The sequence below is a fragment of the Apiospora kogelbergensis genome (genome assembly GCF_038363985.1).
Source record: "Apiospora kogelbergensis strain CBS 113332 chromosome Unknown utg000005l_segment0_segment0, whole genome shotgun sequence".
NCBI lineage: Eukaryota > Fungi > Ascomycota > Sordariomycetes > Amphisphaeriales > Apiosporaceae > Apiospora > Apiospora kogelbergensis.
This window is the reverse complement of record NW_027117422.1, coordinates 4739303-4761624: the sequence shown is the minus strand read 5'-3', so window position 1 is coordinate 4761624 and position 22322 is coordinate 4739303. Positions and strand designations below refer to the sequence as shown.

Genomic DNA, 22322 nt, shown 5'->3' with positions numbered 1-22322 from the left:
AACTGATCACGCATATTTCGTTCGAACACGAATTTACCACAATTTACACCAGTATCAACCATGTGTGCCACCAAGACCAACGGCGTTGCGATAGAACAGGCCATAATCGAGCTTGTTGAATTCGTCCAAGCCAATTCTCCCTTTTATGCTCATGCCTGGCGCGATATTGGGGGCGGTGTTAGATCACTTAGCAACATTCCCGTCGTCGACCACGCGAGTTTCTGGGAAAGCAACACCTGTCGCAACAGCAAAGTGGTGACTTCTCAACAGACCGATGGCATCATCTTCAAGACAGGAGGCAAGCAGAAGACCCAAGCCCATGTGACAACGGACTGACCAAAACATCACTAACCGCCCTGCAGGCACAACAGCACGCCCAAAGGTCTCTTTCTACAGCCGTGGCGAGCTGGAACGCGTGAGCCAGCAACTCGCCGAGGGCCTTTCTCGATGTGGCGTGCAAGCTGGTGACCTGATTGCCAACCTCTTCTACGCCGGCGACCTCTATGGGAGCTTTTTGCTACACATCCTGTCGGTCTATCACTTGACGCCTGGGGCTATCCAGATTCCCATAGCGGGCCATGTCAGCTTGGAGTCCATGGAGGCACACATAGTGGAGTTTGAGGCCAGTGTGATCCTTGGCACGGTGACTACCATGGCGAAGCTTGCCGAGCGGATCCTGGACGCCGGCAAGACCCACCCTTACGTGCGACTGTTGCTCTTCTCAGGAGAAGCCTTTTACGCCGACCAGGCCGGACTTCTGAGAGAAGCGTTCCCCAACGCCGCCGTCAAGTCGCTGATCTACGGGTCGATGGACTGTGGCGTGATCGGCCTGCCGCCTGGCCCCGACGTCACTAACGCCAATAACGACCCCAGGCTGCACCAGGTCAACAGCCCCGGCATCGTCGTGGAGATCCTGGATGGCGACGGCCAGGCCATCACGAGCTCCGGGGAGGCGGGTCGACTGATCGTGACCAACGTGGAGCGACGGCTCATGCCTATTGTGCGGTACCCGGCTGGCGATCGCGCTGCATGGGTGGATGCGACGAGGGGCCTCTTCCGCATTCTGGATCGCGACCGCACAGCGATCCGCCTGGGCCCAGTCTCAGTCGACTTCTTGGATTTGCGCCGAGTCGTGGCCGCAGCGATGGCGGGGCTGCCGGTAGGCGCGCTGCAAGCCGTGGTGTCGAGGGAGGACCGCAGGGACAAGCTGACTCTGGCGGTCGCCTACACACCCGCGAGCGAGGAGCAGGGGCTAGCGTTGCAGGATGCGATTCGTGAGGGCCTGGATGCTGGTAGGCCCATGTTCAAGGAACATATCAACAAGGGTCTTATCGCCAGCCTGGGGGGTCAGGTTTGTGAGTGCGGGGGAGTTGGCGGCCAACCCGCGCAGCGGCAAGGCGGTCGAGGTGTTGGACATCCGCAGTACGACTGTATAGATAAGAGCTTTGGTTTATCATAAATGAATCGAGACAGAAAATGAAGGACGAGGTCTGAATAGTCGTTCGTATCGTAGCATTGCCCCCAAAAGCTTATTTCTCCCGTAGCTGACTCACAGGTCTGGCCATGTGACCCTGGCTCATTAACGTGTCTGTTCGGGTCAGTCATCGGCTGCCTCCCGCTCATCCGGATGCTGTCACGTGCTACTCCTTATCAGAATAACATCTTAGGTGTGTTAGGAAGAAGCCGAGTCGCCAGGGACACACCAACCTTGATCCCTCACATAGCCTGGTCAAGCTGCGTAATTGCAGGTTTTACGCCTAAATTTAGGGTTTCGTCCATCAGTCAACGGTCAATCAAACTATAGACTGCCAATCAATATGTAACAAATATCCATGTCTAGGTTATACGAATAGATCTAGCGGGTGTGGCATGCCAACCAGCTTCACCGTCAAGTCGCCACTTGGCGTCGGTATAGAGACTTGACGAGTAGCTATACGACCACTGTACACAACACGCCCATCAATACCAAGTGTATTTCAAGTATCACAGATTCCAGAGTGGCGTATTGTTTGTAGATAGCCTCGAAGCTGTCCAGTTCAAAACGTCAGCCGTTGAATGATCGCACATGACCATACGAGCAGCCCTTGCCACAATGTGAAGTCCGAAAAGCGGTGAATCCAGACACCCCTACAGTACCCATGCGAAACAATTGCGGACATAATATCTTTGTTTGAGGTTCCGGACAATACCGCCCATGGGTGTTCCTTCTTGGAAAGGCGACATAGCGTTTTGAACAATACATCCGGGTGATCCGTCTTGTCCTGTATGACCATGAAGCCTGGCATGGATGGAACCGAATATTAACAAAGCTTAGTTCACAGAATCACAGAGAATGTGCTGTGTTGATAGAAGTAACAACGGAGTGAGGTTTCTTTTCAAGAGGCTTCAACCAAGCAACACGTACGTTACCGATGGGCGATGTGCCGGGTTTTCTTCAGAAGACCCTTATCTCTCCCGCCTTGTTTGTTTCACAAGAGAGTTGAAGAAAGAACACCAATCTAAAAATGAAGTTGAGGCATATGTAGTTGGGCTGAGCCGGCGTGGCACTGCGGCCTTGAGAGCCCCTACTATATAACAACTCCCACCGTAGGTTCCACCGCTACGTGTGCGACTTCGTCCACACGCACCTGCTCCCGCACGCGCTGGCGCGGGAAGCGGCCGGCGAGGCGCCCCGCTCGGCCCGAGAGCAGTTCGCGCAACCGGGGCTCGAGTTCTTGGATGTGCCCCTCGCGTATCGTGCCCGTGGGCTGCGCGTGGTGGCGGGCATACCGTACGCGGGGCTCGACGCGTTCCACGAGCTGATCCTGATGGACGAGATGGCGCGCCTGCCCAGCTGCGTCGCCATCGCGCTCACCGGCACCTCCAACGTGGGTGCGGTCCCCGTTGTGCTCGCAGGCACCGAGGAGCAGAAGCGGCGCTGGCTGCCGGGGCTGTTCACTTAAGACACTAGCTTCTGTCTCACCATCACCGAACCTACTGTGGGATCGGACGTCAGTGCCATCCGTACTTGGGCGCCGGGACGGCATACATCGTCAACGGCCTGAAGAAGTGGGTGACAGGGACACCGTGGGCGGCGACGCACATGACTACGGCGGTACGCACAGCGACAGGAGATCAGCAGTCGGGGGCATCGGGGCCCGAGGACGGCGGCTTCCCCTAGTTCTGCGCAACTTCAACAAGGAGCGCTTCATCCTGGCCGTAGACTGCAATCGAAAAGCACGAGTGTGCCTGTCCGAAGCCCTGCGGCACGCGCACGACCGTGAGACTTTCAGCTAGCCGCTGGCGTCGCGCCAGCTGATCCGGTTCAAGCTGCTATCCCTGGCGCGCGACATCGAGGCGAACTGGGCGTGGCTTGAGCAGATCGCATGCCATGCCAAGACCGCCCCGGAAGGGTGGCAGATCAAATACGTCACCGGCCCCGTGACCCTCCCCAAGATCCAGGGCGCCCAGGTCGTTGAGTGCGCCGTCCGCGAGTCCCAACAGATCCATGGCGGGCGCGGCTACGAGCGCGGCAGGACCATGACGGGGCAGGTCGAGTGTGACCTCCGCCTCAAGGTCATTGGTGGCGGCAGCGAGGAGATCTTGAGGGGGAGGAGCACAAGATGGCGAAGCAGAAGCAGTTGCAGCAAAGTGCAAAGCTATAGTCGGTAGTTGTAGTAGTAGTGTTGCGCCATTTGATGTTTGGACTCCTGATTACTGAACAGGAAGAAAGGGAATAAAAACAAACATAGAATTCCAATAGAAGCAAGGCAATATGCGTCAAAGGGATACTCGTGGTTTGTTCCGGTTCATATTTGTGATTGAGACTTGATAGCAATGTACAGAACCTCACCCTTGGCCAACGCCTCCCCGTGTTCGTCTTCGACCTGTGCCTCGATATAGTTCTTGCGCCCGTCGACGCGGACGATCTTGGACCGCACGAGCACCGTCCCCGGCGCGGGGATGGACTTCAAGTAGGTGACCTTGAGCGATGCGGTGCGGAAGCCCATGTTGAAGGGCTCGGCGGTGTCCCGCTGCGCCGCGACGTGCATGCCCGTGGCCTCGTCGAGGAGCAGCGCCGTCGCGCCGCCGTGCAAGCAGCCTGGGAAACCAGCCACGCCCCGCTTTAGCGTTATGAGCGAGATGGCCTCGTCGATCCGGTACTGCGGCGGCGGGCCCGGCTTCGCGTGGAACGTCACCCAGGCCGCGATGGTGTCGGGAGTGTTGAGCGTCTCCCGCACGAACTGGTTCGACCGCGTCGACCCTGTTGGCTGCACAACTCGGTTCTGGTGGACCTTCACGATGACGTCGCGGTCGCCAGCGGCCTGCAGGAGCTTCGCGCACCACGGAATGCGCATGAAGTGTTGCACCTCCTGGTGGGAATGGATGTTTCCAGTTGGCGCCTCCATTTTCGAAACAAGGGGAGGCCAGTGGGGAAGAAAGACTGGAGGGCAAGTTCAAGAGACTATCTCCGATCATTGGGGGTGGGGGGATGAGATGTCCGTCAATTATGTAAGTACACGACTCGCTTCCCCTCCCCTCCTAGGCCGATCTGAGGTGCCCGGCATCCCCGGGCTCCGGTACTTCCCAGGCACGCCTTGCTTTCGGCATTAAACTTGTCATATGGTTTTCACACGTAGTTGGAGAGCAAGAAGAGAAACAATAAAACTTAGCACAAACATGAAGCAGGTGGGCCACCGATGTTACCGACGACGTGTGTGAAGAATTGATGTCGTATTTCCTACCACCAATCATCTCGATGGGATCATATTCACACCCCATCGCCAGCATGGAGATCAACAAAGCTAGGGAAAGAATCTATTGAACCTTCCCGAAACAGGTATTGATATCGAACCATTTCAAAACCATGGAAAGCGTTTCTCGCGAATTTACTGGCCATACTTAGCCGCCATCTGCAAGATAGCATCGGTCATCTCCTTCGGGTGAGTCGCATTCAAGAAGTGCGCACCGCCGTCGAGCATGTCCAGCTTCGCGTCCTTGGACCCCGTGAACATCTTGATCTGCCTCTTGGGAATCTCAAGGCTGTAGACCGGGTCATCGGTACCCTTTTCCGGAGGGTTACACATATCAGCACAGAAACTCTGATAAAACCTGCCTGTCGCAACACAAGAGGAGGAAAGAAAGCCAACACTCACATGCAGCCAGTGAACAGGACACGTGACGTAAGGCAACCGAAAGACGAGTCCGTCCCGCTCCACAAGGGCGATGGTGGCCATCTTGAGCTTGCGGCGGCCCTCGTCGCCTTTGTAAACCTCTCGCAGCGTCTGGGTCCAGAACTCGGTGTTCTCGGGTGTCGCCGCCTTGCCGAAGCCCAGGTGGGCGATGGAGCCAATCCACTCGTCGTCGACGACGAAGGACGGGGTCGTCGCGCCGTCGCGAGACGACCAGCGGTCCTCGATGAACGGCCGCACGAAGGGCGCCGGATCCCAGCAGCCCTCCTCGCGCGACTGCGCCGTCTCGGCATCCATGGACGAGCCTAGAATCAGGATGCCTTGGATCTGCGTGCGGCATCAAAGGTTAGCTTATCGTGGCCCCCTTCCCCACCACACATGTACCACGTCTATATACATAATTCAGGCGTGTGGAGTAGATAACAGAAACTCACCCGAGTGGGTTCCAACAGTGCCATGCGCGTCACGATCCAGCCGCCCTGGCTCGTGCCAAGGGCGAAGCACTTCTGGATCCCGAGCGCGTCGAGGACTTGCAGGGCCATGCTGGCCGTGTCCCAGTAGTTGAACTGCTCGGCGACGCACGACGTGGCGCCGTGTCCGAGGGGCTCGATGGCCAGCAGGTTGACCGCGCTCGTGAGGCGCTTGTCACTCAGCTGCTCCCGGTACAGCGAAACGGTCGTGCACATGGAGTTGATGAGGACGCACGTGGGCTTGCTGGAGTCATAGCCGCCGTTGGACAGCTCATAGCCCGCGCGGATGCCGAGTTGCGGCAGTTCGATAACACCCTTGGCTGCCATGTTGAATGATTGCTTGCAGAGTAGCCCGCTGGTCAATGAAGTTTGGAATCACACAATGTAAGACACACCCTCTCTCACCAGCGGTCTATTTAAGGCTCACCATGACACTCACATATTACATGCCAGGCGTGAACCCCTCAATTGATCATCTTAGCTGAACTTCCAAGAGGCACTACTGGCATAAATGAACCCACAAAGTCAGCACTGTCGAATCGAGAAGCGGGTCTCTGGGGTCAGGTTTTACGTGTTGCATTTGCCGCATCTTACGACCATCGGGCTAAAGAGGCCTCGTATCTTCTAGAACTGGACTAGAATAGTCGTCTAGCAAGCCGGTCCTCCAAATATAGACCCAAGTCGTCAACCGCAGTCGTGGGATGGATGAGGCTCTGGGCCAGCGAGCGAGTGTTCCTGATCCATAAACTGCCAATGCTAGTCAAGACCGCCCCGTAATTCTCTAGCAAGCTATGAGCTAGACCGAATGTCAAGTGCTGTCGTTTTCAATCCCATTCCCTAGCTCGGCCGTGTGCTGCCTGGGCATCTCCGCATCCGAAGGCAAAACGAAAACGAATGTTTGTTACACTGGTTCCAGAAACCTCAAGCGTTCGGACGATACGTCTGCCAAATCGAAGTGTCAAAGCTCGTTTACATGTACGTAAGAGGACTCAAACGAGAGAACGCACTGAATGAAGCGCACCAACGGTCAAATAAAAAGGCCTGAGGTCACGGATTGGAAGTTGTCGGTTGAGTTGACAGGTCTTGCCCAGATTTATACAACAGACTTGGCTTTGAGGATCCATGGGTATAGTATAGCACCGTAGTGCGTATGTAGTTTAGAGGAGCATATAACAACCTCTGCGTTTTGGTGTTATCGCGAATGCAATCATAGTGCCGCGCGCGCCGGGCAAGAGAAGGTCCACAAAGCGTAGATCTGGTCGAAAATGAGCCTTGTTTGCATTATTGGACCTATTTAGCATCGACGTCATACTCGACATCTGTTCGAATAATATACTTGGCACCGGACCGAACACCCGTTCCTTCGTGGAGGAGAGCACCTTTGCTCTCACCATGGGGGAACAGCGCAATTGCTCCTTGGGTCGGGCGTACCGGGTGGGCGTTCATCACGCCTTCGACGGGACTGGGCGTGAAAAACGTGGTCTCGCCGCCTTCGAATTCGTCGTTGAGGTATACGAGGAAGGTGAACTGGCTTGACTGTTTCGCATCTGCCGGCGAAGCATCCCACATGTATTTCCCCGTCGTGGCGTTGATGCCGGAGGGTGGCCAGGCACCATCAAAGTGGCAGCGATACTCAGCACCGGGGACGTAGCGGTAGACACGGAAACGACGGTTGATGCTGCGTGCCTTGCGCCCATCCATCTGCGATGGCAGAAAGGGTTTTACACGGCTCCAAAGCTTATCGTGGAAGGCCTGATCGACCATCCAGTAAACATTATGGGCCAATACGCTCGTCTCCGAACCATCATCTCTGATTGGTGCGTCTGGGAGAAAGCCGACCGATTCGGTGGATGCGATAATTGATCGACACTCCTCTGGCGAAAGCATGTCTTTCATCAACGACAAGTTCGGTACAACTGGATGATGATGGTGTGTTATCATCGGCCCTGCAGCAGCAAGTGGGACAGCATCGTCCTCGCTCAGATAAAGAATTGCATCATGCAGATTCGGCGGTTTGCGTTTGGGCCCGGAAGTCGACTCGAGTATACGGAATTTCTCCTTGACGCCCTCTGGACAATCCTTGAAGATGGACCCATCGAGGACGCTCTCTCGGATCGCGAGAGGCGCGCGGGACGTGTCTCGAAGGTCCCAGAACGGCTGTAGAGCGATTGGTTCTGTAGGCGTGGAAGGTAGGATTCCCGGCAACTTGTCCATAGTACCGGTCACCCGCAAAACCGCATCGAGCACTCTGAGAAGCTCCAATTGATTGCTAGTTCGGGGGATTATTGGCTTTCCGGCATCGCTTTCCTTCCGCAGGGAAAGACCGCTTGTGACATCCAGATCACGGACCCAGCGACACAGAGCCCCTAGCTTGGGTGCTTCGTTCCGTATACGCATCTCAGCCAGGTTCACCAGAGCGTCTGTGTATTTACCATCGACCAACGCCGCAGATATTTTAGCCGTAAGGTTCGCATCGCCGATGGCTGTATTGGTGCCGGTATTGCATGACTGACGAAAGTCGTAGACAGCGGCTCTCAAGTCGCGGCATCCCTTCGACTTGATGATGGCCGGATGCTCAGCGAGCGTGCGCAATGTTTCGACAGTGAGTTCCAATTCCTCCTCGGAGACTACCGTGGTGAGGCTGGCAGGGGCAGTGTCGGGCGTCGAGCCTGTTCGTCCGTCGCCGGCGGGGGATGGTGATAACGGGGTCAGTGGGTTGTCGCGCTTGCGCTTTGCGCCGGCTACTTCAGCCTTTTCGTCACGCTTTCTCTTGGCAGCCTTCTTGGATTTCGACATGTTGCGCGAGATTGATTCGAAACGGAACGATTAAGGACGTTGTTGTCAACAGTACGGACGTTGATAGGTTAGAAAGGTCGACGATTCATGATCCATTCAATCATCAGATATATCAATTTCATGGTGGGGTTCGCCACACAATTTGAGCCTCAAGTGGCCAGTCAATGGCCTCAAGTCGTTCGATCGAATACATACTAATTTGTGGGGTGCTGATCCCAAAATCAGAACCAGCTTGCCAGAAGAGACATATTAGTACCATCAAAATAGACCATTCCAGGTGCCAGGATCCGAGATCCCAGATCTCGGGAAATAAAATTCTCTTATGATTAATAAAAGGTACGAGCATCTCCCTCATCAGCGCAGAGGACGCAGCATACAAGTGACATGTTTTCGCTGCGCCGCCGAGTATATGCACGTACCCTCCAATCAACCGTAGTGAATGCTTCTGACCACGTAAAAAAGGCAAACAGCCCTAGCTCCCCGGAAGTGGCGCCTGCGTTAGAACTTGAAGGACGCAAGGCAAATAGATGTTGCTGTGCGTATCGGGGTCGGAGTCGGAGGCGATATATTATGTTCCTCTGATCGTCACCCGCGTCCAACTTCCATGGTGTTGATGTACTTTACCGGGTATGCTTGGCAATGGGCAAGTTCAAGAGAGCCAGCCAGCCCTACGCCAGAAGCGATAAGATAAGACACAGCAGGTGGCAGGTCGCTAAAACAATCCGACTTATCCTGCCAACTCTAAGGAGTAGCAACCGATCACAATTCGATTCACGTCACGTCAATCAGTCAAGTTCCATGAAACACGCATGTCTGCATGAATGACTCGAAAACCCGAATTCGTGCCTCGTCCTGTGTTCGCGGCGCAAACGATCTAAGATGACAACGTCCACATGCTAGTCACAACTCGCTGTTCGGCAACAGGTCCAGCAAAGCAACAGTAAATACAATTTCACCAATACAACCTGACACAACGTCCACTCACAGCTGGGTCTTGTCTCCATCCAACGACCGCGAACAATGCTCCATGAGCAATGGGGGACCCGAGGCGTCAGGCGTCCGAGGCATCCGCGGCCCGAGATTCCCAATGACATCCCAAAATATGGAACAATAAATGACCAAAGAGTTGGAATCGGAGTGCAGCCCTAGCTGCTAGCCTTTGTTTGCAACCCGCCAACCCGCCAAGTCAGTTGCTCTAACATCCACCTTCTTGACATATGTCATGCTGAGGCTGTGCAAAGTGATGAACCGACACCGCTTCCGCGGGCTTGCTTATCGCCAAATGCGAGAAAGAATTGCCGACATCGAGAAAGGCGCCAAAACAATGATCTGTTCCCGCTGTGTAGATCCCTGTCATGGGCGAAGAATCTGAAGTCGATGCGAAACAACTTCAGCCCCATGCAGGCCCATGCCAGCCATGCCTCCCGCTTTGGGTACCAAATGCGGCAGCTATCCAGCAATCGTTCGTGTTTTCTACTGTGCCAAGCAGGCCAAGATCCATCTACTTTTACCCGACCCATAAACGCTGGTACATGCTCAGACGAAAAAGGATGGAGAATTACACCATCTCATCACTCGCAGGTGGAGGCTTCGGCCATGGTCAACCCAATCACCATGATCTCCCGGCTGATCTCCACTGTTGCTGATCTGGGCGGCACCACTTGCAGGATTTACGGCTCCTTACCAAGAGCCTCAAACGTTTGAATGACTACAACTTCAAACTTGGATTCCCGGTAGACTGTACACTCCTCGCTCCTGGATGAGAACACGACTAGAGCACGGCGCTTCACCATCGAAGCTTGCACCGTTTAAGTCTATCTAATGGAGTCAGCTGGAGCATGACCCCCATCTCGCAATGGCCAGACGCACGTTGTCTCGCTGCTTTCGACCAAGGGTTGGCGTTGTCATCCACACATCGACTGATTCCTCGGTCTGCTGCTATCGGCAAAGAAAATTCCCGTTGGGGGGTCACTAATACAGCCATACACATCAACTGAACCCTCGGGGCCCTTGGGGAAATTGTCGATGCGGCTCTTCGGCAAAGTGGATATGTTCGTGGGTTCGAGCCGCTGAATTGCAACTCTCGGCAGGGGCAAGGCAACATCTCGAAGTCACACCCCTGGCAAAGCCAAGAAGGGACGCCGTCCGATCGTGCTGCTGTTGGGCTATATCTACTTGCAGCACCCTGCCATCCCGATCTGGATGGTCTTTTCCATTCCTTTCGCAGCACTCCTTCTCAAATCTGACTTTCGTGACAGCCGTCGACCGGTTTAGTGCTTGCTACCTTTCATTCTTTTCTTACGACAACCGTTGAACGGCCATTTTATCCCTACGTTCCTTTTGGCTACGATATACCCCTTATAATTCTATATATCATTCTTCATCATGCAGTTCTCTATGAGTTTGGCGGTCTTTGCCGCTGCTGTCAGTGCTCTCCCGCAACCCCTCTCCGTGCGCAAGGAGGAGCCTAGAGTTATGTCTCCTCAGGAGGCTGCTCACGAGGCCTTGAAGGCAGCTGGAATGCGCCGTACGTTGATCTAGATAACTGTACTACCAATGTCCAAGACTAATGCAATTTTTAGAGGGCGAGTTTTCCACCAACGCGGCAGCTAAGATCATCCCTGTCATCATTGGTGGCCAACAAGTCACCATGGTCCCGAACCTGGTAACGGCAGCCGTCGGCGATATCGTTCAGTTCCAGTTCGCAAACGGTAACCACACCGTGACACAATCTTCGGAAACTGCCCCTTGCACGCCTCTGCAGAACACGCTTCCTGGAGCCGTTCACAGTGGACACATCCCTTTCAAAGACGGTCAACAAACTGTCGGTACCTTCAACATGCCCGTCTTGTCGACAGAACCCATGTTCATCTATTGCGCCACTGGACCTCACTGTCAGCTGGGCCAAATGATGGTCATCAACCCGAAGACTGCCGACCAGGTTGTGCAATATTTCAAGGTGTCGAACCAGGCCAAGGCCAACGTTGACGCCAAGACGGTTGCTGGTGGAACTGTCGCTCAGATTCCTCTTGCTCAAGCTGCCTTCCAACCTGCGCCTCCTGAGGATGGTGGCAAGGGCGGAGCTGCTCCCCCTCCAGCCGCGCCGCCTGCCGCACCTGCCGCTTCGTCTGCTTCCAAAGCCGCCACTACGTCGGCTGCAGCTCCTCCTGCTGCCACCCCTCCGGCTCCTCCCGTGCGTTCCCCTCATCCAAGTATGATTCATAGCACTATGTGAAGTATGACGGCTAACATGATATCGTGACAGGCCAAAGCGTCTGCGTCCTCGCCGGCTGCCGCTAAGCCCGCACCCCCGGCAACCACCGCCCCAGTCGTGGCTGCCCCTGCGGCTCCCGCCAAGACCCCCGGCACCATCACGACCACTGGTTAGTTAACTCCAATTATTCATTTGTGATATTCTACCAGGCCTAGCCTAGTAATCTTTCTCCTGACAAGTGCTAACCAAGATTTCCATAGTGACGGTTCAACCCGGTGCTGGAACGATCCCTGCGGGAGCTACCCCCGTTGCACCCGCCCCCAAGGCTTAAGCGAGCTTCTTGCTAGAATAGGCGGAGATGGGATTTGTAGCTTTATGAGACCATGACCAGAGAGAATACCAAAGCAGCGTCTGCTCCCTTTGTGCAGGAGAATGGGGTCTGGGCGTTTTCTGTACACTAGCTTTTAGACCTAAACTCTTCGTGTAGATGGCACGCGCTGCTAGGCAAATATTTTATCTTGAGGTGTTCGTGGCTGCAAATCTGCAACACAAATTTGTTGCCGTGTGGAACGCCAGACAACTACGGCAATTCTCTAGCAGGACTGACAGGCACCACACCTCACCAGCTTCCCACCACGGCTATTGCCCACTACATGGGTAGACAGAGCTGCCAACAATTATCTACGATATGTAGCATAGCAAGGTCTTCCTACCAGGGGAGCAGGCCCCTTGTCTGGTTCAGGCTGGAGAATCGTCTCCCAACTTTAATGTCATGCTTGTTTTTATGGAGTACTCCTGAATTTCCACTGCATCAAGGTCACATATGGAACCCGCGCCACTGCTTTGCATTGCCTGCCATTTGTGTATACATAATGGGCCCTGAAAAGGAGGTTGCTTAACCACAAAACCGCAGTGATATGAGAACCTGACATGGACTGATGGACCGAATGCCAACAGTGAGTCAAGTACGGCCGCACACTTTACACTTTGGATAACTGCCTCGCGCCCCTAATAATAGCTGAGAATGACAAGGCTGTTTGAACTTTATTCACGAACACCGTTGCATCTCTCATACCTGTCGGGTCAAAAGCGGGACTTGTTCCACGCAGTCAGTCGGCTGTGAGCTTATAGTAACGAGTCCTAAACAGCCAGCAGGTTACTAGATTGCTGTATTCTAATTCAACGACAATTGTTCTATACAGTGACTGGATGTAACAAGTTTAGTAATTGATTGTTATCTAGTTTTCTACCTCATCATAACTACGTTGATAGTACACCCTCGCACTCTCACATATTTACACATATATCGTTCTTCTTCTTTACTCTGATCATGCCCTCACTATGACTCTTCACTTTTCCGGAACCGTAGCAGAGAAAATTCTCTTTCAGGTTGTACCTCTCTGGACGTCTTCCAGCCCCATTCTAGCCCGATCACTCGACCATGGCAAAAAGTTAGAATGGCACACTCTGCTTCGGAGAAACGTCGATGCCTAGCCATGGCCCGTAGAGTTTGGGTCGTACCATATAACCAGACCCTACACTCTCCCGTCACCCTATCAGACGACCCGAGGCTCGTTGATTCTATACCGAAGAACCCTGATGACGACCAGATGCGCGCTTCAAACAATGAAAAAAGGGGTTATTATACTCGGGTCACCAGCAAGCAATAAATGCTACCCGTAAACTACCCAAACCTTCACAAGAACGATTTTTCAATCACCTTTCTCCGGGTCTCTTGTCTAGCTATATAATACTATTCCTTTCCCCTTCTTCCCCTTCAGTCTTCGGGGATTGCTTTCTTAAAACTATACGCTGTCGTCACAACCTCTCTTTTCCAACCTCTGCCAATCGCCATCATCACCATCTTCTTCTTTTACTTCTCTTTCTCAAGTCTATTGAGTTAGGCTGTACACACACTACTATTGACACTATCCGTCAAACCACCTATACATCACCTTGTCGTACACGACACAGTCATAACTTGGCAAATACTTTTCTCTCAAAGTGCTTTCCTCTCCCCTGTTACGACTCGACAATCGAAGCCAGTCATCACACAGACAGACACGCCAGTTGTCAGTCTTTGTCTTTGACAAGAAGAGAGTCCTACTGCTTCACAACCACGACAAATTTCCCACTCTCTCCCCGTCACTCAAGACCCGGAGATTTGATTATCTGCCAAATCTATCCTAGGACCGCTGGTTTATACAACACAATTTTTTGACTCTCTTTTATACCACCACAACCAACACAGATCATCACCATGTCTGCCCCTTTCAGCTCCTGCTATCAGAAAAGCCATCCTCGACCCAACCTTGGGCTTCATGGCATCATGTTCATTCGAGTGTGGCGCCCTTCTTCTTCCTTGTACCGGCCTAGTACACCGGAGGAGATGTACCTCCTCCGCGATGTGGCAGTAATAATTCGACGCGACCCACGAACAGTAATCTGTGATGTAGAACTCGAGGACATCACCAGCTTATGGCTCCAATACCTCAATGGCCTCCACAATCACCTGGAGGCCTACCCGGTCATGCAACAAGCTCGCCACGCCTCCATCGCCCATTGGCGGGGCATCATTCACCAGCTCCATTACATTATCCAGCGTGCCGCCAGTCAATGCTGCACTGCCCTGGACACGGCGGCCATCTTCCCCGATCACATGCTCGGGGGGGATTGGCTCTCTCCCTTGGAGCAAGCCCGGTTGGCCATCATCAAGTTGTCGGAAGCCAGGTTCGGTGACTGGCTGGCCGGGCTAGGGAACTGGGCTCACCAACCTCAACTGATCGAGCCTAGCTTCTGGATGAACGGACATATAGTCCGTTGGACAACCGACCGGCGTGGCGACATCCAAGGCCTCTTTGGAGAACTTGATATACGTTTCCTTGAGGCCATCGACTTTCTCAATCAACACGGCGGTGACGAGTCATTTCTGGTCACCAACGTTGTTGCCCATCTGGACTCTTCTTTGGGCTCTCCCTCGGACTATTGTTTAGATATCGATGAAATGGGCTACTTGGCTGACGAGGAGGATTTTGACGAGGAGGATGCTGACGAGCCTCTAAGCCCAGAAGATCATCGTCGCAGTGTCGGGGAGCTTTTGGCAGAAATGCTCCGCGATGTTGATGCCATGATCGATGCTGTACCCAAGCCCGAGCCCAAAGAAACACCCGAGCTCCGCGACGTCGAGGATGACGACAACCACAAGGAACCGGAGTGGATCCACGACCAAGACTACTCCAACAACGAGAACGAGTCCTCGGACACCGGCACCGTCATTCATACGCCCCAAGACCCAGAACCCGAGGAACCGGGGGATGGGGAGCCAAGTGATGACGATCCGTCGGACGACTCAGGGTCGGAAGGCGAACAACAAGAAGAGCAGCCTGATGGCCCTTGGATACCAGTTCGCCAGCCATTTCCGGCACAACACAGCCTCTACAGCTTCCAGTCGTGGCACGAGGCTTTTATTCAGCAACTCCCACCAATCTTTATGGGACAGCAGCTTCAGCCACCCATCCAGCGGCCTGTCATCGCTGCACCAGCACCTGCACCAGAACCAGCACCGGCAGAGCCGCAACAACCACAACAGCAGGAGTGGGATCACATTGTGAATCCAATCCTTCGGATGGTGGATCTGCCCAACGAAATGCCGCCAACACCGACACCTCCTGGCTGTCGGCCATTCGTTGGGTCCCAGGCCAATATCGGGAATGCCGATCCATGGAGGAGAAACTGGGGGGACTACTGGGCGGATCGGATCCAGGACGGAGACGCGGGGGTCTGCGGCACAGGCCCCTTTACCGCGCCATGAGAGCTGGCATGGCTCAAAGGGCTTATAGAGAAGACATGGCCAAGCGAAGATGACTGTATTTTTGGGAGCCATGCTTGGGTTGTTTTGGGATTATTTTAGGGTTACTTTTGGGAGGCCGCTACCGTGGGGGGTTTGTCACCTTCGAGGTTTTTTCCCCCAAAGTAACGGTTGTCGGTGCTCAATGAACGGTTGCATTGGATCTTTGGACTTGTGTGCTCTTGGAGCAAGGGAAAATGGCTGGAAACGTTATGGACATGAAGGAATTGGAATTGTCGAAGGTCTGATAATCAAATGTAGTAAACTGAAAACCATCCAAGAAAAAGATTCTAGAATATCATGCAATTGATTGATATGGTGCTGGTGAGATGCGGTGCGGTCGCTGTTGCTCAACGAAGCTCGGGAAGACCCCGCCCGTTTTATTTGCAGGGACGAAGTCCATCGTTTCTGTTCCTGCTAGATCTATTTTAACTTGTCAAGGAAACATGTCTATCGATTGATCCGAATTGTTCTCATGTGCATTTCAATAGTATTTTCTTTCTTTTTATTGTTCTCTCTTTCTCTTTTCCCCCAACAAGTGCCAAGGCAGACAGGCAGGCAGAACCACCAAAGACCATCTGAACGTAGCAGCTATTCTAGCCATGACAGAAGCTTGATTGTTTCAGCCCTCCGGTCCGCCTTATGACCGGCACGCCAGAACAGCTCACCAGTCACCAGTGCCACCACCTGTGTTACCCTTGCCTCCCTTGGCCGTAACCCGCACCAATGATCGGTTAGCAACTGACAAGTACGCCGTACATAGATAAGCACTGTATCCACACCAGCTTCTTCCTCGCTTAGTTCCGTGGTCCTGGGCGATGGCTCCGAATGCTGACTGCCTTGTGCGACTTGGCGACTATGTCAGAAATGGCGATCCTGTCCAACGTTAGACCGGAATTAGCCTACAGCTACAAGACTGATACGATGCTAGGCTGAACACGTGCAACCATCCGTCAGCCACGGTACTGCCCTTGCCAGATCACAGCATATAAATCGACACCAACCCCCATCTAACGGCTGGATTTCCCATTGCTTGATATGCATCAGACATTACCCTAGCCATCTTTTACCACATGGCCGACGCCAAAGACTTAGATGCCGGCGCACCATCCTTAGCCGCGCAGGGCCAGAGGCAGGATGCCCCGCCTGCTTACACCTCGGAAAACCTCCCACCAGAGGTCATTGGCGAATTGAACGCCGCCTTCTCGTCGCTTGATCTGGAGATCAAATCGACCACTGTCACTCCGGACATGTGCCTAGCCCATCTAAAGCTATTGAATGCTTTCCAGAATCTCAAGGAGGATATCGGTTACACCGACGGCTTATGGCAGATCTACAATTCACGGGCCCTCGCGCCCAATGTCCGTGTCAACGGCGCTGAAGGCGAGCAACCCGAAAAGCTACTCGCCATGCTCAGGGAAAAACGATGGGCGTTATATCTGGCAAGAGCAGTAGACCGCTACGAGGCCTGGTGGGATACTTTCGCTGCAGATCCGATAACCGAGGAGGATTTGGTTGAGAACAGTCCCAAGTTCTCAGGTTTCGTCGAGTCTGCCTTTTCGCAGCAACCGCGCAGATTGCCCCCCATCGGTAAGCAATCCTATCCAGGACTTGGGTCCCACAACTATGGAAAAACCTCTGACTGTTGTAGATGTATTGATGGTGTGGCATGCACATATGCTCAATCCTCAGGACTATCTCGAAGACTGCATGCGCGCCGGGTTACGCGACCTCTGGAACTCCGGCATGCCTTGGAAACTAGTGAATGGGTCCATTGACACCACCTTTAACTACGCACCGAGCGACGAAAGCATCAAAGCCTGGGAAAGCTCGACTGGCAGGCGGTGGAATAACGCCGATGACTCGATGACCAAGAAGCTCAAGTGTCCTTCCTGTAACACAGCCCATGATATCCCGTGGACGACTTGTGGTGTGATTGAAGACTCCAAGAGCCCGGATTTGGATCTCAAGGGCGAGGGGTATGGCGACGGCATGTTCGCTTACATCTGTCACGGTTGTGGTACAAGGATGACCAAAGAATACCTCGAACTTGCCAAGTTCGTTAAGGATTCCCAGATGCTCCTCGCCAAAAACCAACCTATGCCAGGAACCTTCTTGGACTACAAGAATGGGAAGCCCGACCCCAAGCTCGTTGGTCTTCTTCGCACAATTGACGAGCAGACGTTTGCGAACCGCCTCATCAAAATGCATCTGCGCAGCAAAATACTCGAACTGATCAAGCCTGACATCATCGCCAGTCGTTTCACCACGCCTACAATGGAAGACGTGCGCCAGATGATCGAAGCGGCTATGGAAGATCAGACAGCTTTAAGAGCAGTCGAGAGCCTCAAGGACTCGCGCCGCAGGTCCAAAGTATGGGTGAATGCCCGTTCCAGAGCCGTGTTGCGGAAATTGATGTCGCGATACTGGGGAAACTTCTCTCCTTTTGCCCTCGAGTTGGGAGGTGCCGTTCTGCGTCAAAGTGTCTTCTCTGAGAAGATGCAGAAGGTTTGTGCTGCTGACCTAAACTTGATGGTCCGCCCTCAAAGCTAACAAACACTATCAGATCGACTGGCTACACAGCCCAGTAGCAAAAGAGACGATGATGCGCCTAATCACCAAATATCAACGCTTCATTGATATCATTGCCCAGAATCCCGGTCATGTCGCCGTGCCCACGTTGGATGTCGACCTGGCTTGGCACACGCACCAGCTCAGTCCTCGCTCGTACTATGACTACACAGTCGAAAAGACTACCACGAACAACGACTCCGTCACCGGAAAGGATGGCAGGTTTATCGATCACGACGACAAGATCAACGAGACGAAACTTACGTCCTCGTTCGAATGGACGAGCAAGATCTACCAGGAGACATACCACGAAGTCTACAGCGAATGCACGTGTTGGTATTGCGAGAGCATCCGCGTCTCACACATCTCATCCGTCGGCAAACTTCTAGGTCTCTCCCAGAACGAGAAGAGTAAGTAATGTTCCAGTCTTTCAAGCTCTTAGGACTTAATATTAGTGGTTATCTAACTCTGTATATATAGTCGTTGAAGGCTTCCACGAGACTGGTGCGGCCAAGCTGTGCCCACCTGATCAGTCAGCACACATCTCTTCTCACAACGCGGTTAAGTTCTTCGACGCCGACCCCCGAAAGGCCAAGATCCTCCAGCGGATACACGACGCCCAACTGCAGCGCCTGGAAGAGGGCTACAAGAAAGCCCAGAAGCGTGCTCAGAAGAAGGGCCGGGAAATACCACCGCGAGACGAATACTACTACACTTGGGGGTACCCATACTTGATGTACGGCCCCTTTATCGTTCCGACCTACACACCGGGCATGTACTACGGAGGTGCAGACCCATGCCAGGTCTCCACTGGATCGGGTTATGCCGGGGCCTGTGCTGCGGGTACTTGCGCGGGAGGAGCAGGCGCCGGCGCGTGTGGCGGAAGCGGCGTAGGCGGTTGCGGTGGCTCAGGTGGTTGCGGAGGGAGCGCAGTGGGTGGTTGTGGAGGTGGAGGGTCCCATGGAGGAGGTGGCGGCTCATGTGGTGGAGGAGGCTCCTCGGGGGGCTGCGGCGGTGGAGGTGGCGGCGGCGGAGGTTGCGGAGGCGGCGGCGGGGGTGGCTGCTAGTTTTGGCTCTTCATTCTTGCTCGGACGATATGTGCCAGTCGAGGAACTGGCTGGCGCTTGAGAATATTGCCGTGCTATTTAGGCGTCGTTTGTGGTTTCCAAGTATGAGCATGATTGCCTTCTATGCCTGGAGTTACAGATTAGATAGGTTGATGAGGTTAGTGATGATGATTATACCCCCCCCCAATCTTCTCCTTCTTCTTTTTCGAGTGGGAGCCCTCAAACACCCTCTCTCGTCGTATGCTATCCTCAAGGCGTACGGCCAAGTGACCGACTGGGATTGACGCTACGCTAGGTGAGTGGCGAAGACGAGCTGATGGTTGGGTGGGGTGATTGCCGAGTACATACTGCTGTAGGCGATCTTCGAGACTCAGGGGCCGCCCAAGCTGTTGATCGGGGGAGGTCTAGACTGGTGGTTCGGTAAGCTCGGGGTAGCGGTTGAATCATATAACTTCTGACATGGTGGGCACACCACTCACTGCTGTAAGCTGTGGTGGACGCAATGCGGGGAAAGGGGGGGCATTCCACTCTCTGATTATAAGGGTTTGCAACATTGCAAAGGACCGCCCTCACAAACTCGCAAAGATCCCGCCGATTGGTCACGGACTCCAGGCGGGTTGAGTGCGTAAATCTGCGTGCCACTTTCCTCCTTGTCAGAGATCGGCGGGTAAGCTGCATCGAGCTACGCCAGGAGAAAAGAAGGTCTCGTCACGAATAAGACATCACAAAGTTCTGGACCAATCGCCTCCACGGCGCAAGCAGCTGAAGTTAATGCGTTGCATTGTCAGATTGTTGATGCTGACTCTGGGCGCTTGTCCTGCCGTCGCCCGATAACATGATTGGTTGGCGCGAGTGTTGGATCTGCAGCAGCACACAGGTCCGTATAGCATAGCGCCGTCAGCAGAAGATACGATGGAAGTATGTTAGGCTAAAGTACAAGTACTGAAGGAATCTGCTATAGGGAAAATGCAATAAATAGGATGCAGTTTTCCAGTCATTTGTCCGATTTGTACCGCTCCTGGCCCACAATCGACTGCTGTTAACTCCAGGCTCAAGCCAGTCGTATGATCGAACTTGCACTTCCAAACAGCCGAGACAAGCCTCACCTGAAGACGTCCAATCGCAATGCACACTTCTGCCTTCCTCTCATCCCTACTCGTCAGCCTCCTCCCCGCAGCCACTGCGCAGTGGTGCAAAGGCCAGCCCAACAAGCCGGGCTACTGCACGCCGCAGACGTGGACGAACCTGACGACGGCCGACTCCCCCAAGACCGGCGAGTGCGAGGACGCGTGCCGGGGCGTCGCGTCGGACGCGGGCGACTGGGGCGCCAACCTGACGGGCGTCGCCGCGGGGCAGCGGCGCAGCGTCGTGGGCTACGCGTGCGGCTTCTCCCTCGGCCGCGGCCCCAACCAGCCCGACCCCCTCGAGTTCGACTTCCAAAACCAGGACATCCTCGACATCTACCAGGGCGCCATCGACCGGTTCGCGACTGCCGACGGCCGCGTCGCGGCGACGGGGACCATGGTCTGCCAGGGGAAAAGCTTGCAGTGGTGGGTGGATTGATGGCTGGACTGATAGGTGGTCTTGGAGGTGAAGTGTGGATTGGGAAGTAAAGGGGAAGGGAGCTGGTAGCTAGGGCTGAAACCCAATGGTAGAAGTGGACGGCTTAAAACGAGCTGTTTACCTTCAATATAAGGTCTCGGTCTACAAAGGTTTGGACCCTGTTGAAAGAAATCTGGCAACTCTGGTTAACCCCAAGCCATCAATACTTTCAGTGGCGTCGTCATCGATTGCCATGTTGGAGACGCACATGTGATGATGGCAGGATACTCGTAGATCAAAGGCAGAATCAGAGCGGGCATAGATTGCTGAATGTGTAAAACAACGGTTGCCCCTTGTAATACAATTACCGTAAATGTGTCATCTCGGCCGAAGTCAAGTGCTTCGAGCTTCGACGAAGGATGATGGCGTAAGGCTACATCCCTTGCAGCCTTAACCCAAAGACCCCCAGAACATGATGTAAGAGGCAGGCGTTCCTGGCTAGTCGATAGGTTGCGGGTGTCAGGAATCATGCACGTCACGGCTTCTAGAGCTCGGGCGAAGTCGTTGACGGGTGGAGCGAGCGGCCCGCATCTTCGGAAACGACGGCAGATCTAACATGGTAGTGGGAGATCGAAAGTCAAGCATCTTGTAGCGGCTCGGCGGCGGGAGCTTGCAAGGCGGGTACGATGAGGTGTCATACAACTAGAAGAGAATCAGGTCCGGTTCCTTGAAACTGGCAGTGCTGGCTGGCAGTGGCCGAACAAGTCGAAGCAGTGGGTGCCCACCAATCCACAGCTGCCCCACCGTCACACTCGGCCACTAGATGTTCCATTTGCCGCGACGCCTGCAGCGCATAGCACCTGGAGACAAGCCTAGTTAGAATTTCTCCTTCAGTGGTCACTGAAATTTTCTTCCCGGGTCACCAACCAGCAATTTGAGGTGTTCATGATGAACGGTCTCCCGACAACAGAACTGCAAGGCCTTGTCGCTTGATGCGACAAGTCGTTAGGAAGCAGCAGTTGCTGTCATGGTAGGTAGGGTTGCAATTTCCTTTTTCGTTTTCTGTCGTTTCCACCCGCAGCATCCAGACGCCGGCCACTCGCTCTCTCTCCCACGAGTCTTTCGCAAGGAAGTTCTTGACGCCAGGTACGTCTTGTACTGCGGCTCTCTGAGGGTTCGGTTTGCTTTGGGGGGTGGTGCTTTGGTGCTTCACGGCATCATGGCATCGCTCCATGTCTCTCGACATTGCTGCCAGAACAAGTTTTTACCAATGGGATCATCATAGTCCATGCTCATCTGTGGTATTTGGAGGTTTCTATCTTCAACTGCCATATCCTACATGAGCGAGGCTCCTTTCGCTCCTACATTTGACTTAGCTTATCGTACTGCAAATATTATCAACGTTACACTCTTCTGGATTTGGATAGCTGCATTCGCTTGGTGCTCCTCTGTCGGAAGATGTTACACGTGCCCCGAAGCATCGGTTGACGCCAGCCAGTCAGCGGGATGAAGTCGGTCTGGCCAGCCTCAAAGCAGGCTGGCTCTGTTTTGTTTTCGGCATAACCCAGTGAATCCCACCGAACCCAAGCACCAAGTGCACACCCCACTACGAGACTCGTGGGCTTGGTTCTGGGTTTGGGGCCC

At 54.0% G+C, this 22322-nt stretch overlaps 8 protein-coding genes across 8 annotated transcripts; 5 read left to right on the top strand and 3 right to left on the bottom strand.

The window, feature by feature from the left end:
- Positions 1-60: 60 nt before the first annotated feature.
- PG998_008193 (uncharacterized protein) lies at positions 61-3651 on the top strand (the record flags this gene model as incomplete). The annotated part of the gene is made up of 6 exons (XM_066875009.1): positions 61-321; positions 383-1351; positions 2330-2400; positions 2591-2932; positions 3060-3198; positions 3277-3651. 6 exons carry the CDS (start codon positions 61-63, stop codon positions 3649-3651), a joined length of 2157 nt encoding a protein of 718 aa, XP_066730954.1.
- Positions 3652-3788: 137 nt separating this feature from the next.
- PG998_008192 (uncharacterized protein) lies at positions 3789-4388 on the bottom strand (the record flags this gene model as incomplete). The annotated part of the gene is made up of 1 exon (XM_066875008.1): positions 3789-4388. One exon carries the CDS (start codon positions 4386-4388, stop codon positions 3789-3791), a length of 600 nt encoding a protein of 199 aa, XP_066730953.1.
- A 480-nt stretch (positions 4389-4868) lies between these two features.
- Positions 4869-5968, bottom strand: PG998_008191 (alpha/beta hydrolase; the record flags this gene model as incomplete). The annotated part of the gene is made up of 2 exons (XM_066875007.1): positions 4869-5498; positions 5606-5968. 2 exons carry the CDS (start codon positions 5966-5968, stop codon positions 4869-4871), a joined length of 993 nt encoding a protein of 330 aa, XP_066730952.1.
- Positions 5969-6931: 963 nt separating this feature from the next.
- On the bottom strand, positions 6932-8437 carry PG998_008190 (uncharacterized protein; the record flags this gene model as incomplete). The annotated part of the gene is made up of 1 exon (XM_066875006.1): positions 6932-8437. The coding sequence occupies one exon, from the start codon at positions 8435-8437 to the stop codon at positions 6932-6934; it is 1506 nt and encodes a 501-aa protein (XP_066730951.1).
- A 2385-nt stretch (positions 8438-10822) lies between these two features.
- Positions 10823-11982, top strand: PG998_008189 (uncharacterized protein; the record flags this gene model as incomplete). Its single annotated transcript, XM_066875005.1, has 4 exons — positions 10823-10964; positions 11020-11630; positions 11703-11820; positions 11912-11982. The coding sequence occupies 4 exons, from the start codon at positions 10823-10825 to the stop codon at positions 11980-11982; spliced, it is 942 nt and encodes a 313-aa protein (XP_066730950.1).
- A 1929-nt stretch (positions 11983-13911) lies between these two features.
- On the top strand, positions 13912-15462 carry PG998_008188 (uncharacterized protein; the record flags this gene model as incomplete). Its single annotated transcript, XM_066875004.1, has 1 exon — positions 13912-15462. The coding sequence occupies one exon, from the start codon at positions 13912-13914 to the stop codon at positions 15460-15462; it is 1551 nt and encodes a 516-aa protein (XP_066730949.1).
- A 1109-nt stretch (positions 15463-16571) lies between these two features.
- On the top strand, positions 16572-19136 carry PG998_008187 (uncharacterized protein; the record flags this gene model as incomplete). Its single annotated transcript, XM_066875003.1, has 4 exons — positions 16572-17088; positions 17150-18006; positions 18065-18479; positions 18550-19136. The coding sequence occupies 4 exons, from the start codon at positions 16572-16574 to the stop codon at positions 19134-19136; spliced, it is 2376 nt and encodes a 791-aa protein (XP_066730948.1).
- A 1125-nt stretch (positions 19137-20261) lies between these two features.
- PG998_008186 (chitinase) lies at positions 20262-20699 on the top strand (the record flags this gene model as incomplete). The annotated part of the gene is made up of 1 exon (XM_066875002.1): positions 20262-20699. The coding sequence occupies one exon, from the start codon at positions 20262-20264 to the stop codon at positions 20697-20699; it is 438 nt and encodes a 145-aa protein (XP_066730947.1).
- Between the last annotated feature and the right edge of the window lie 1623 nt (positions 20700-22322).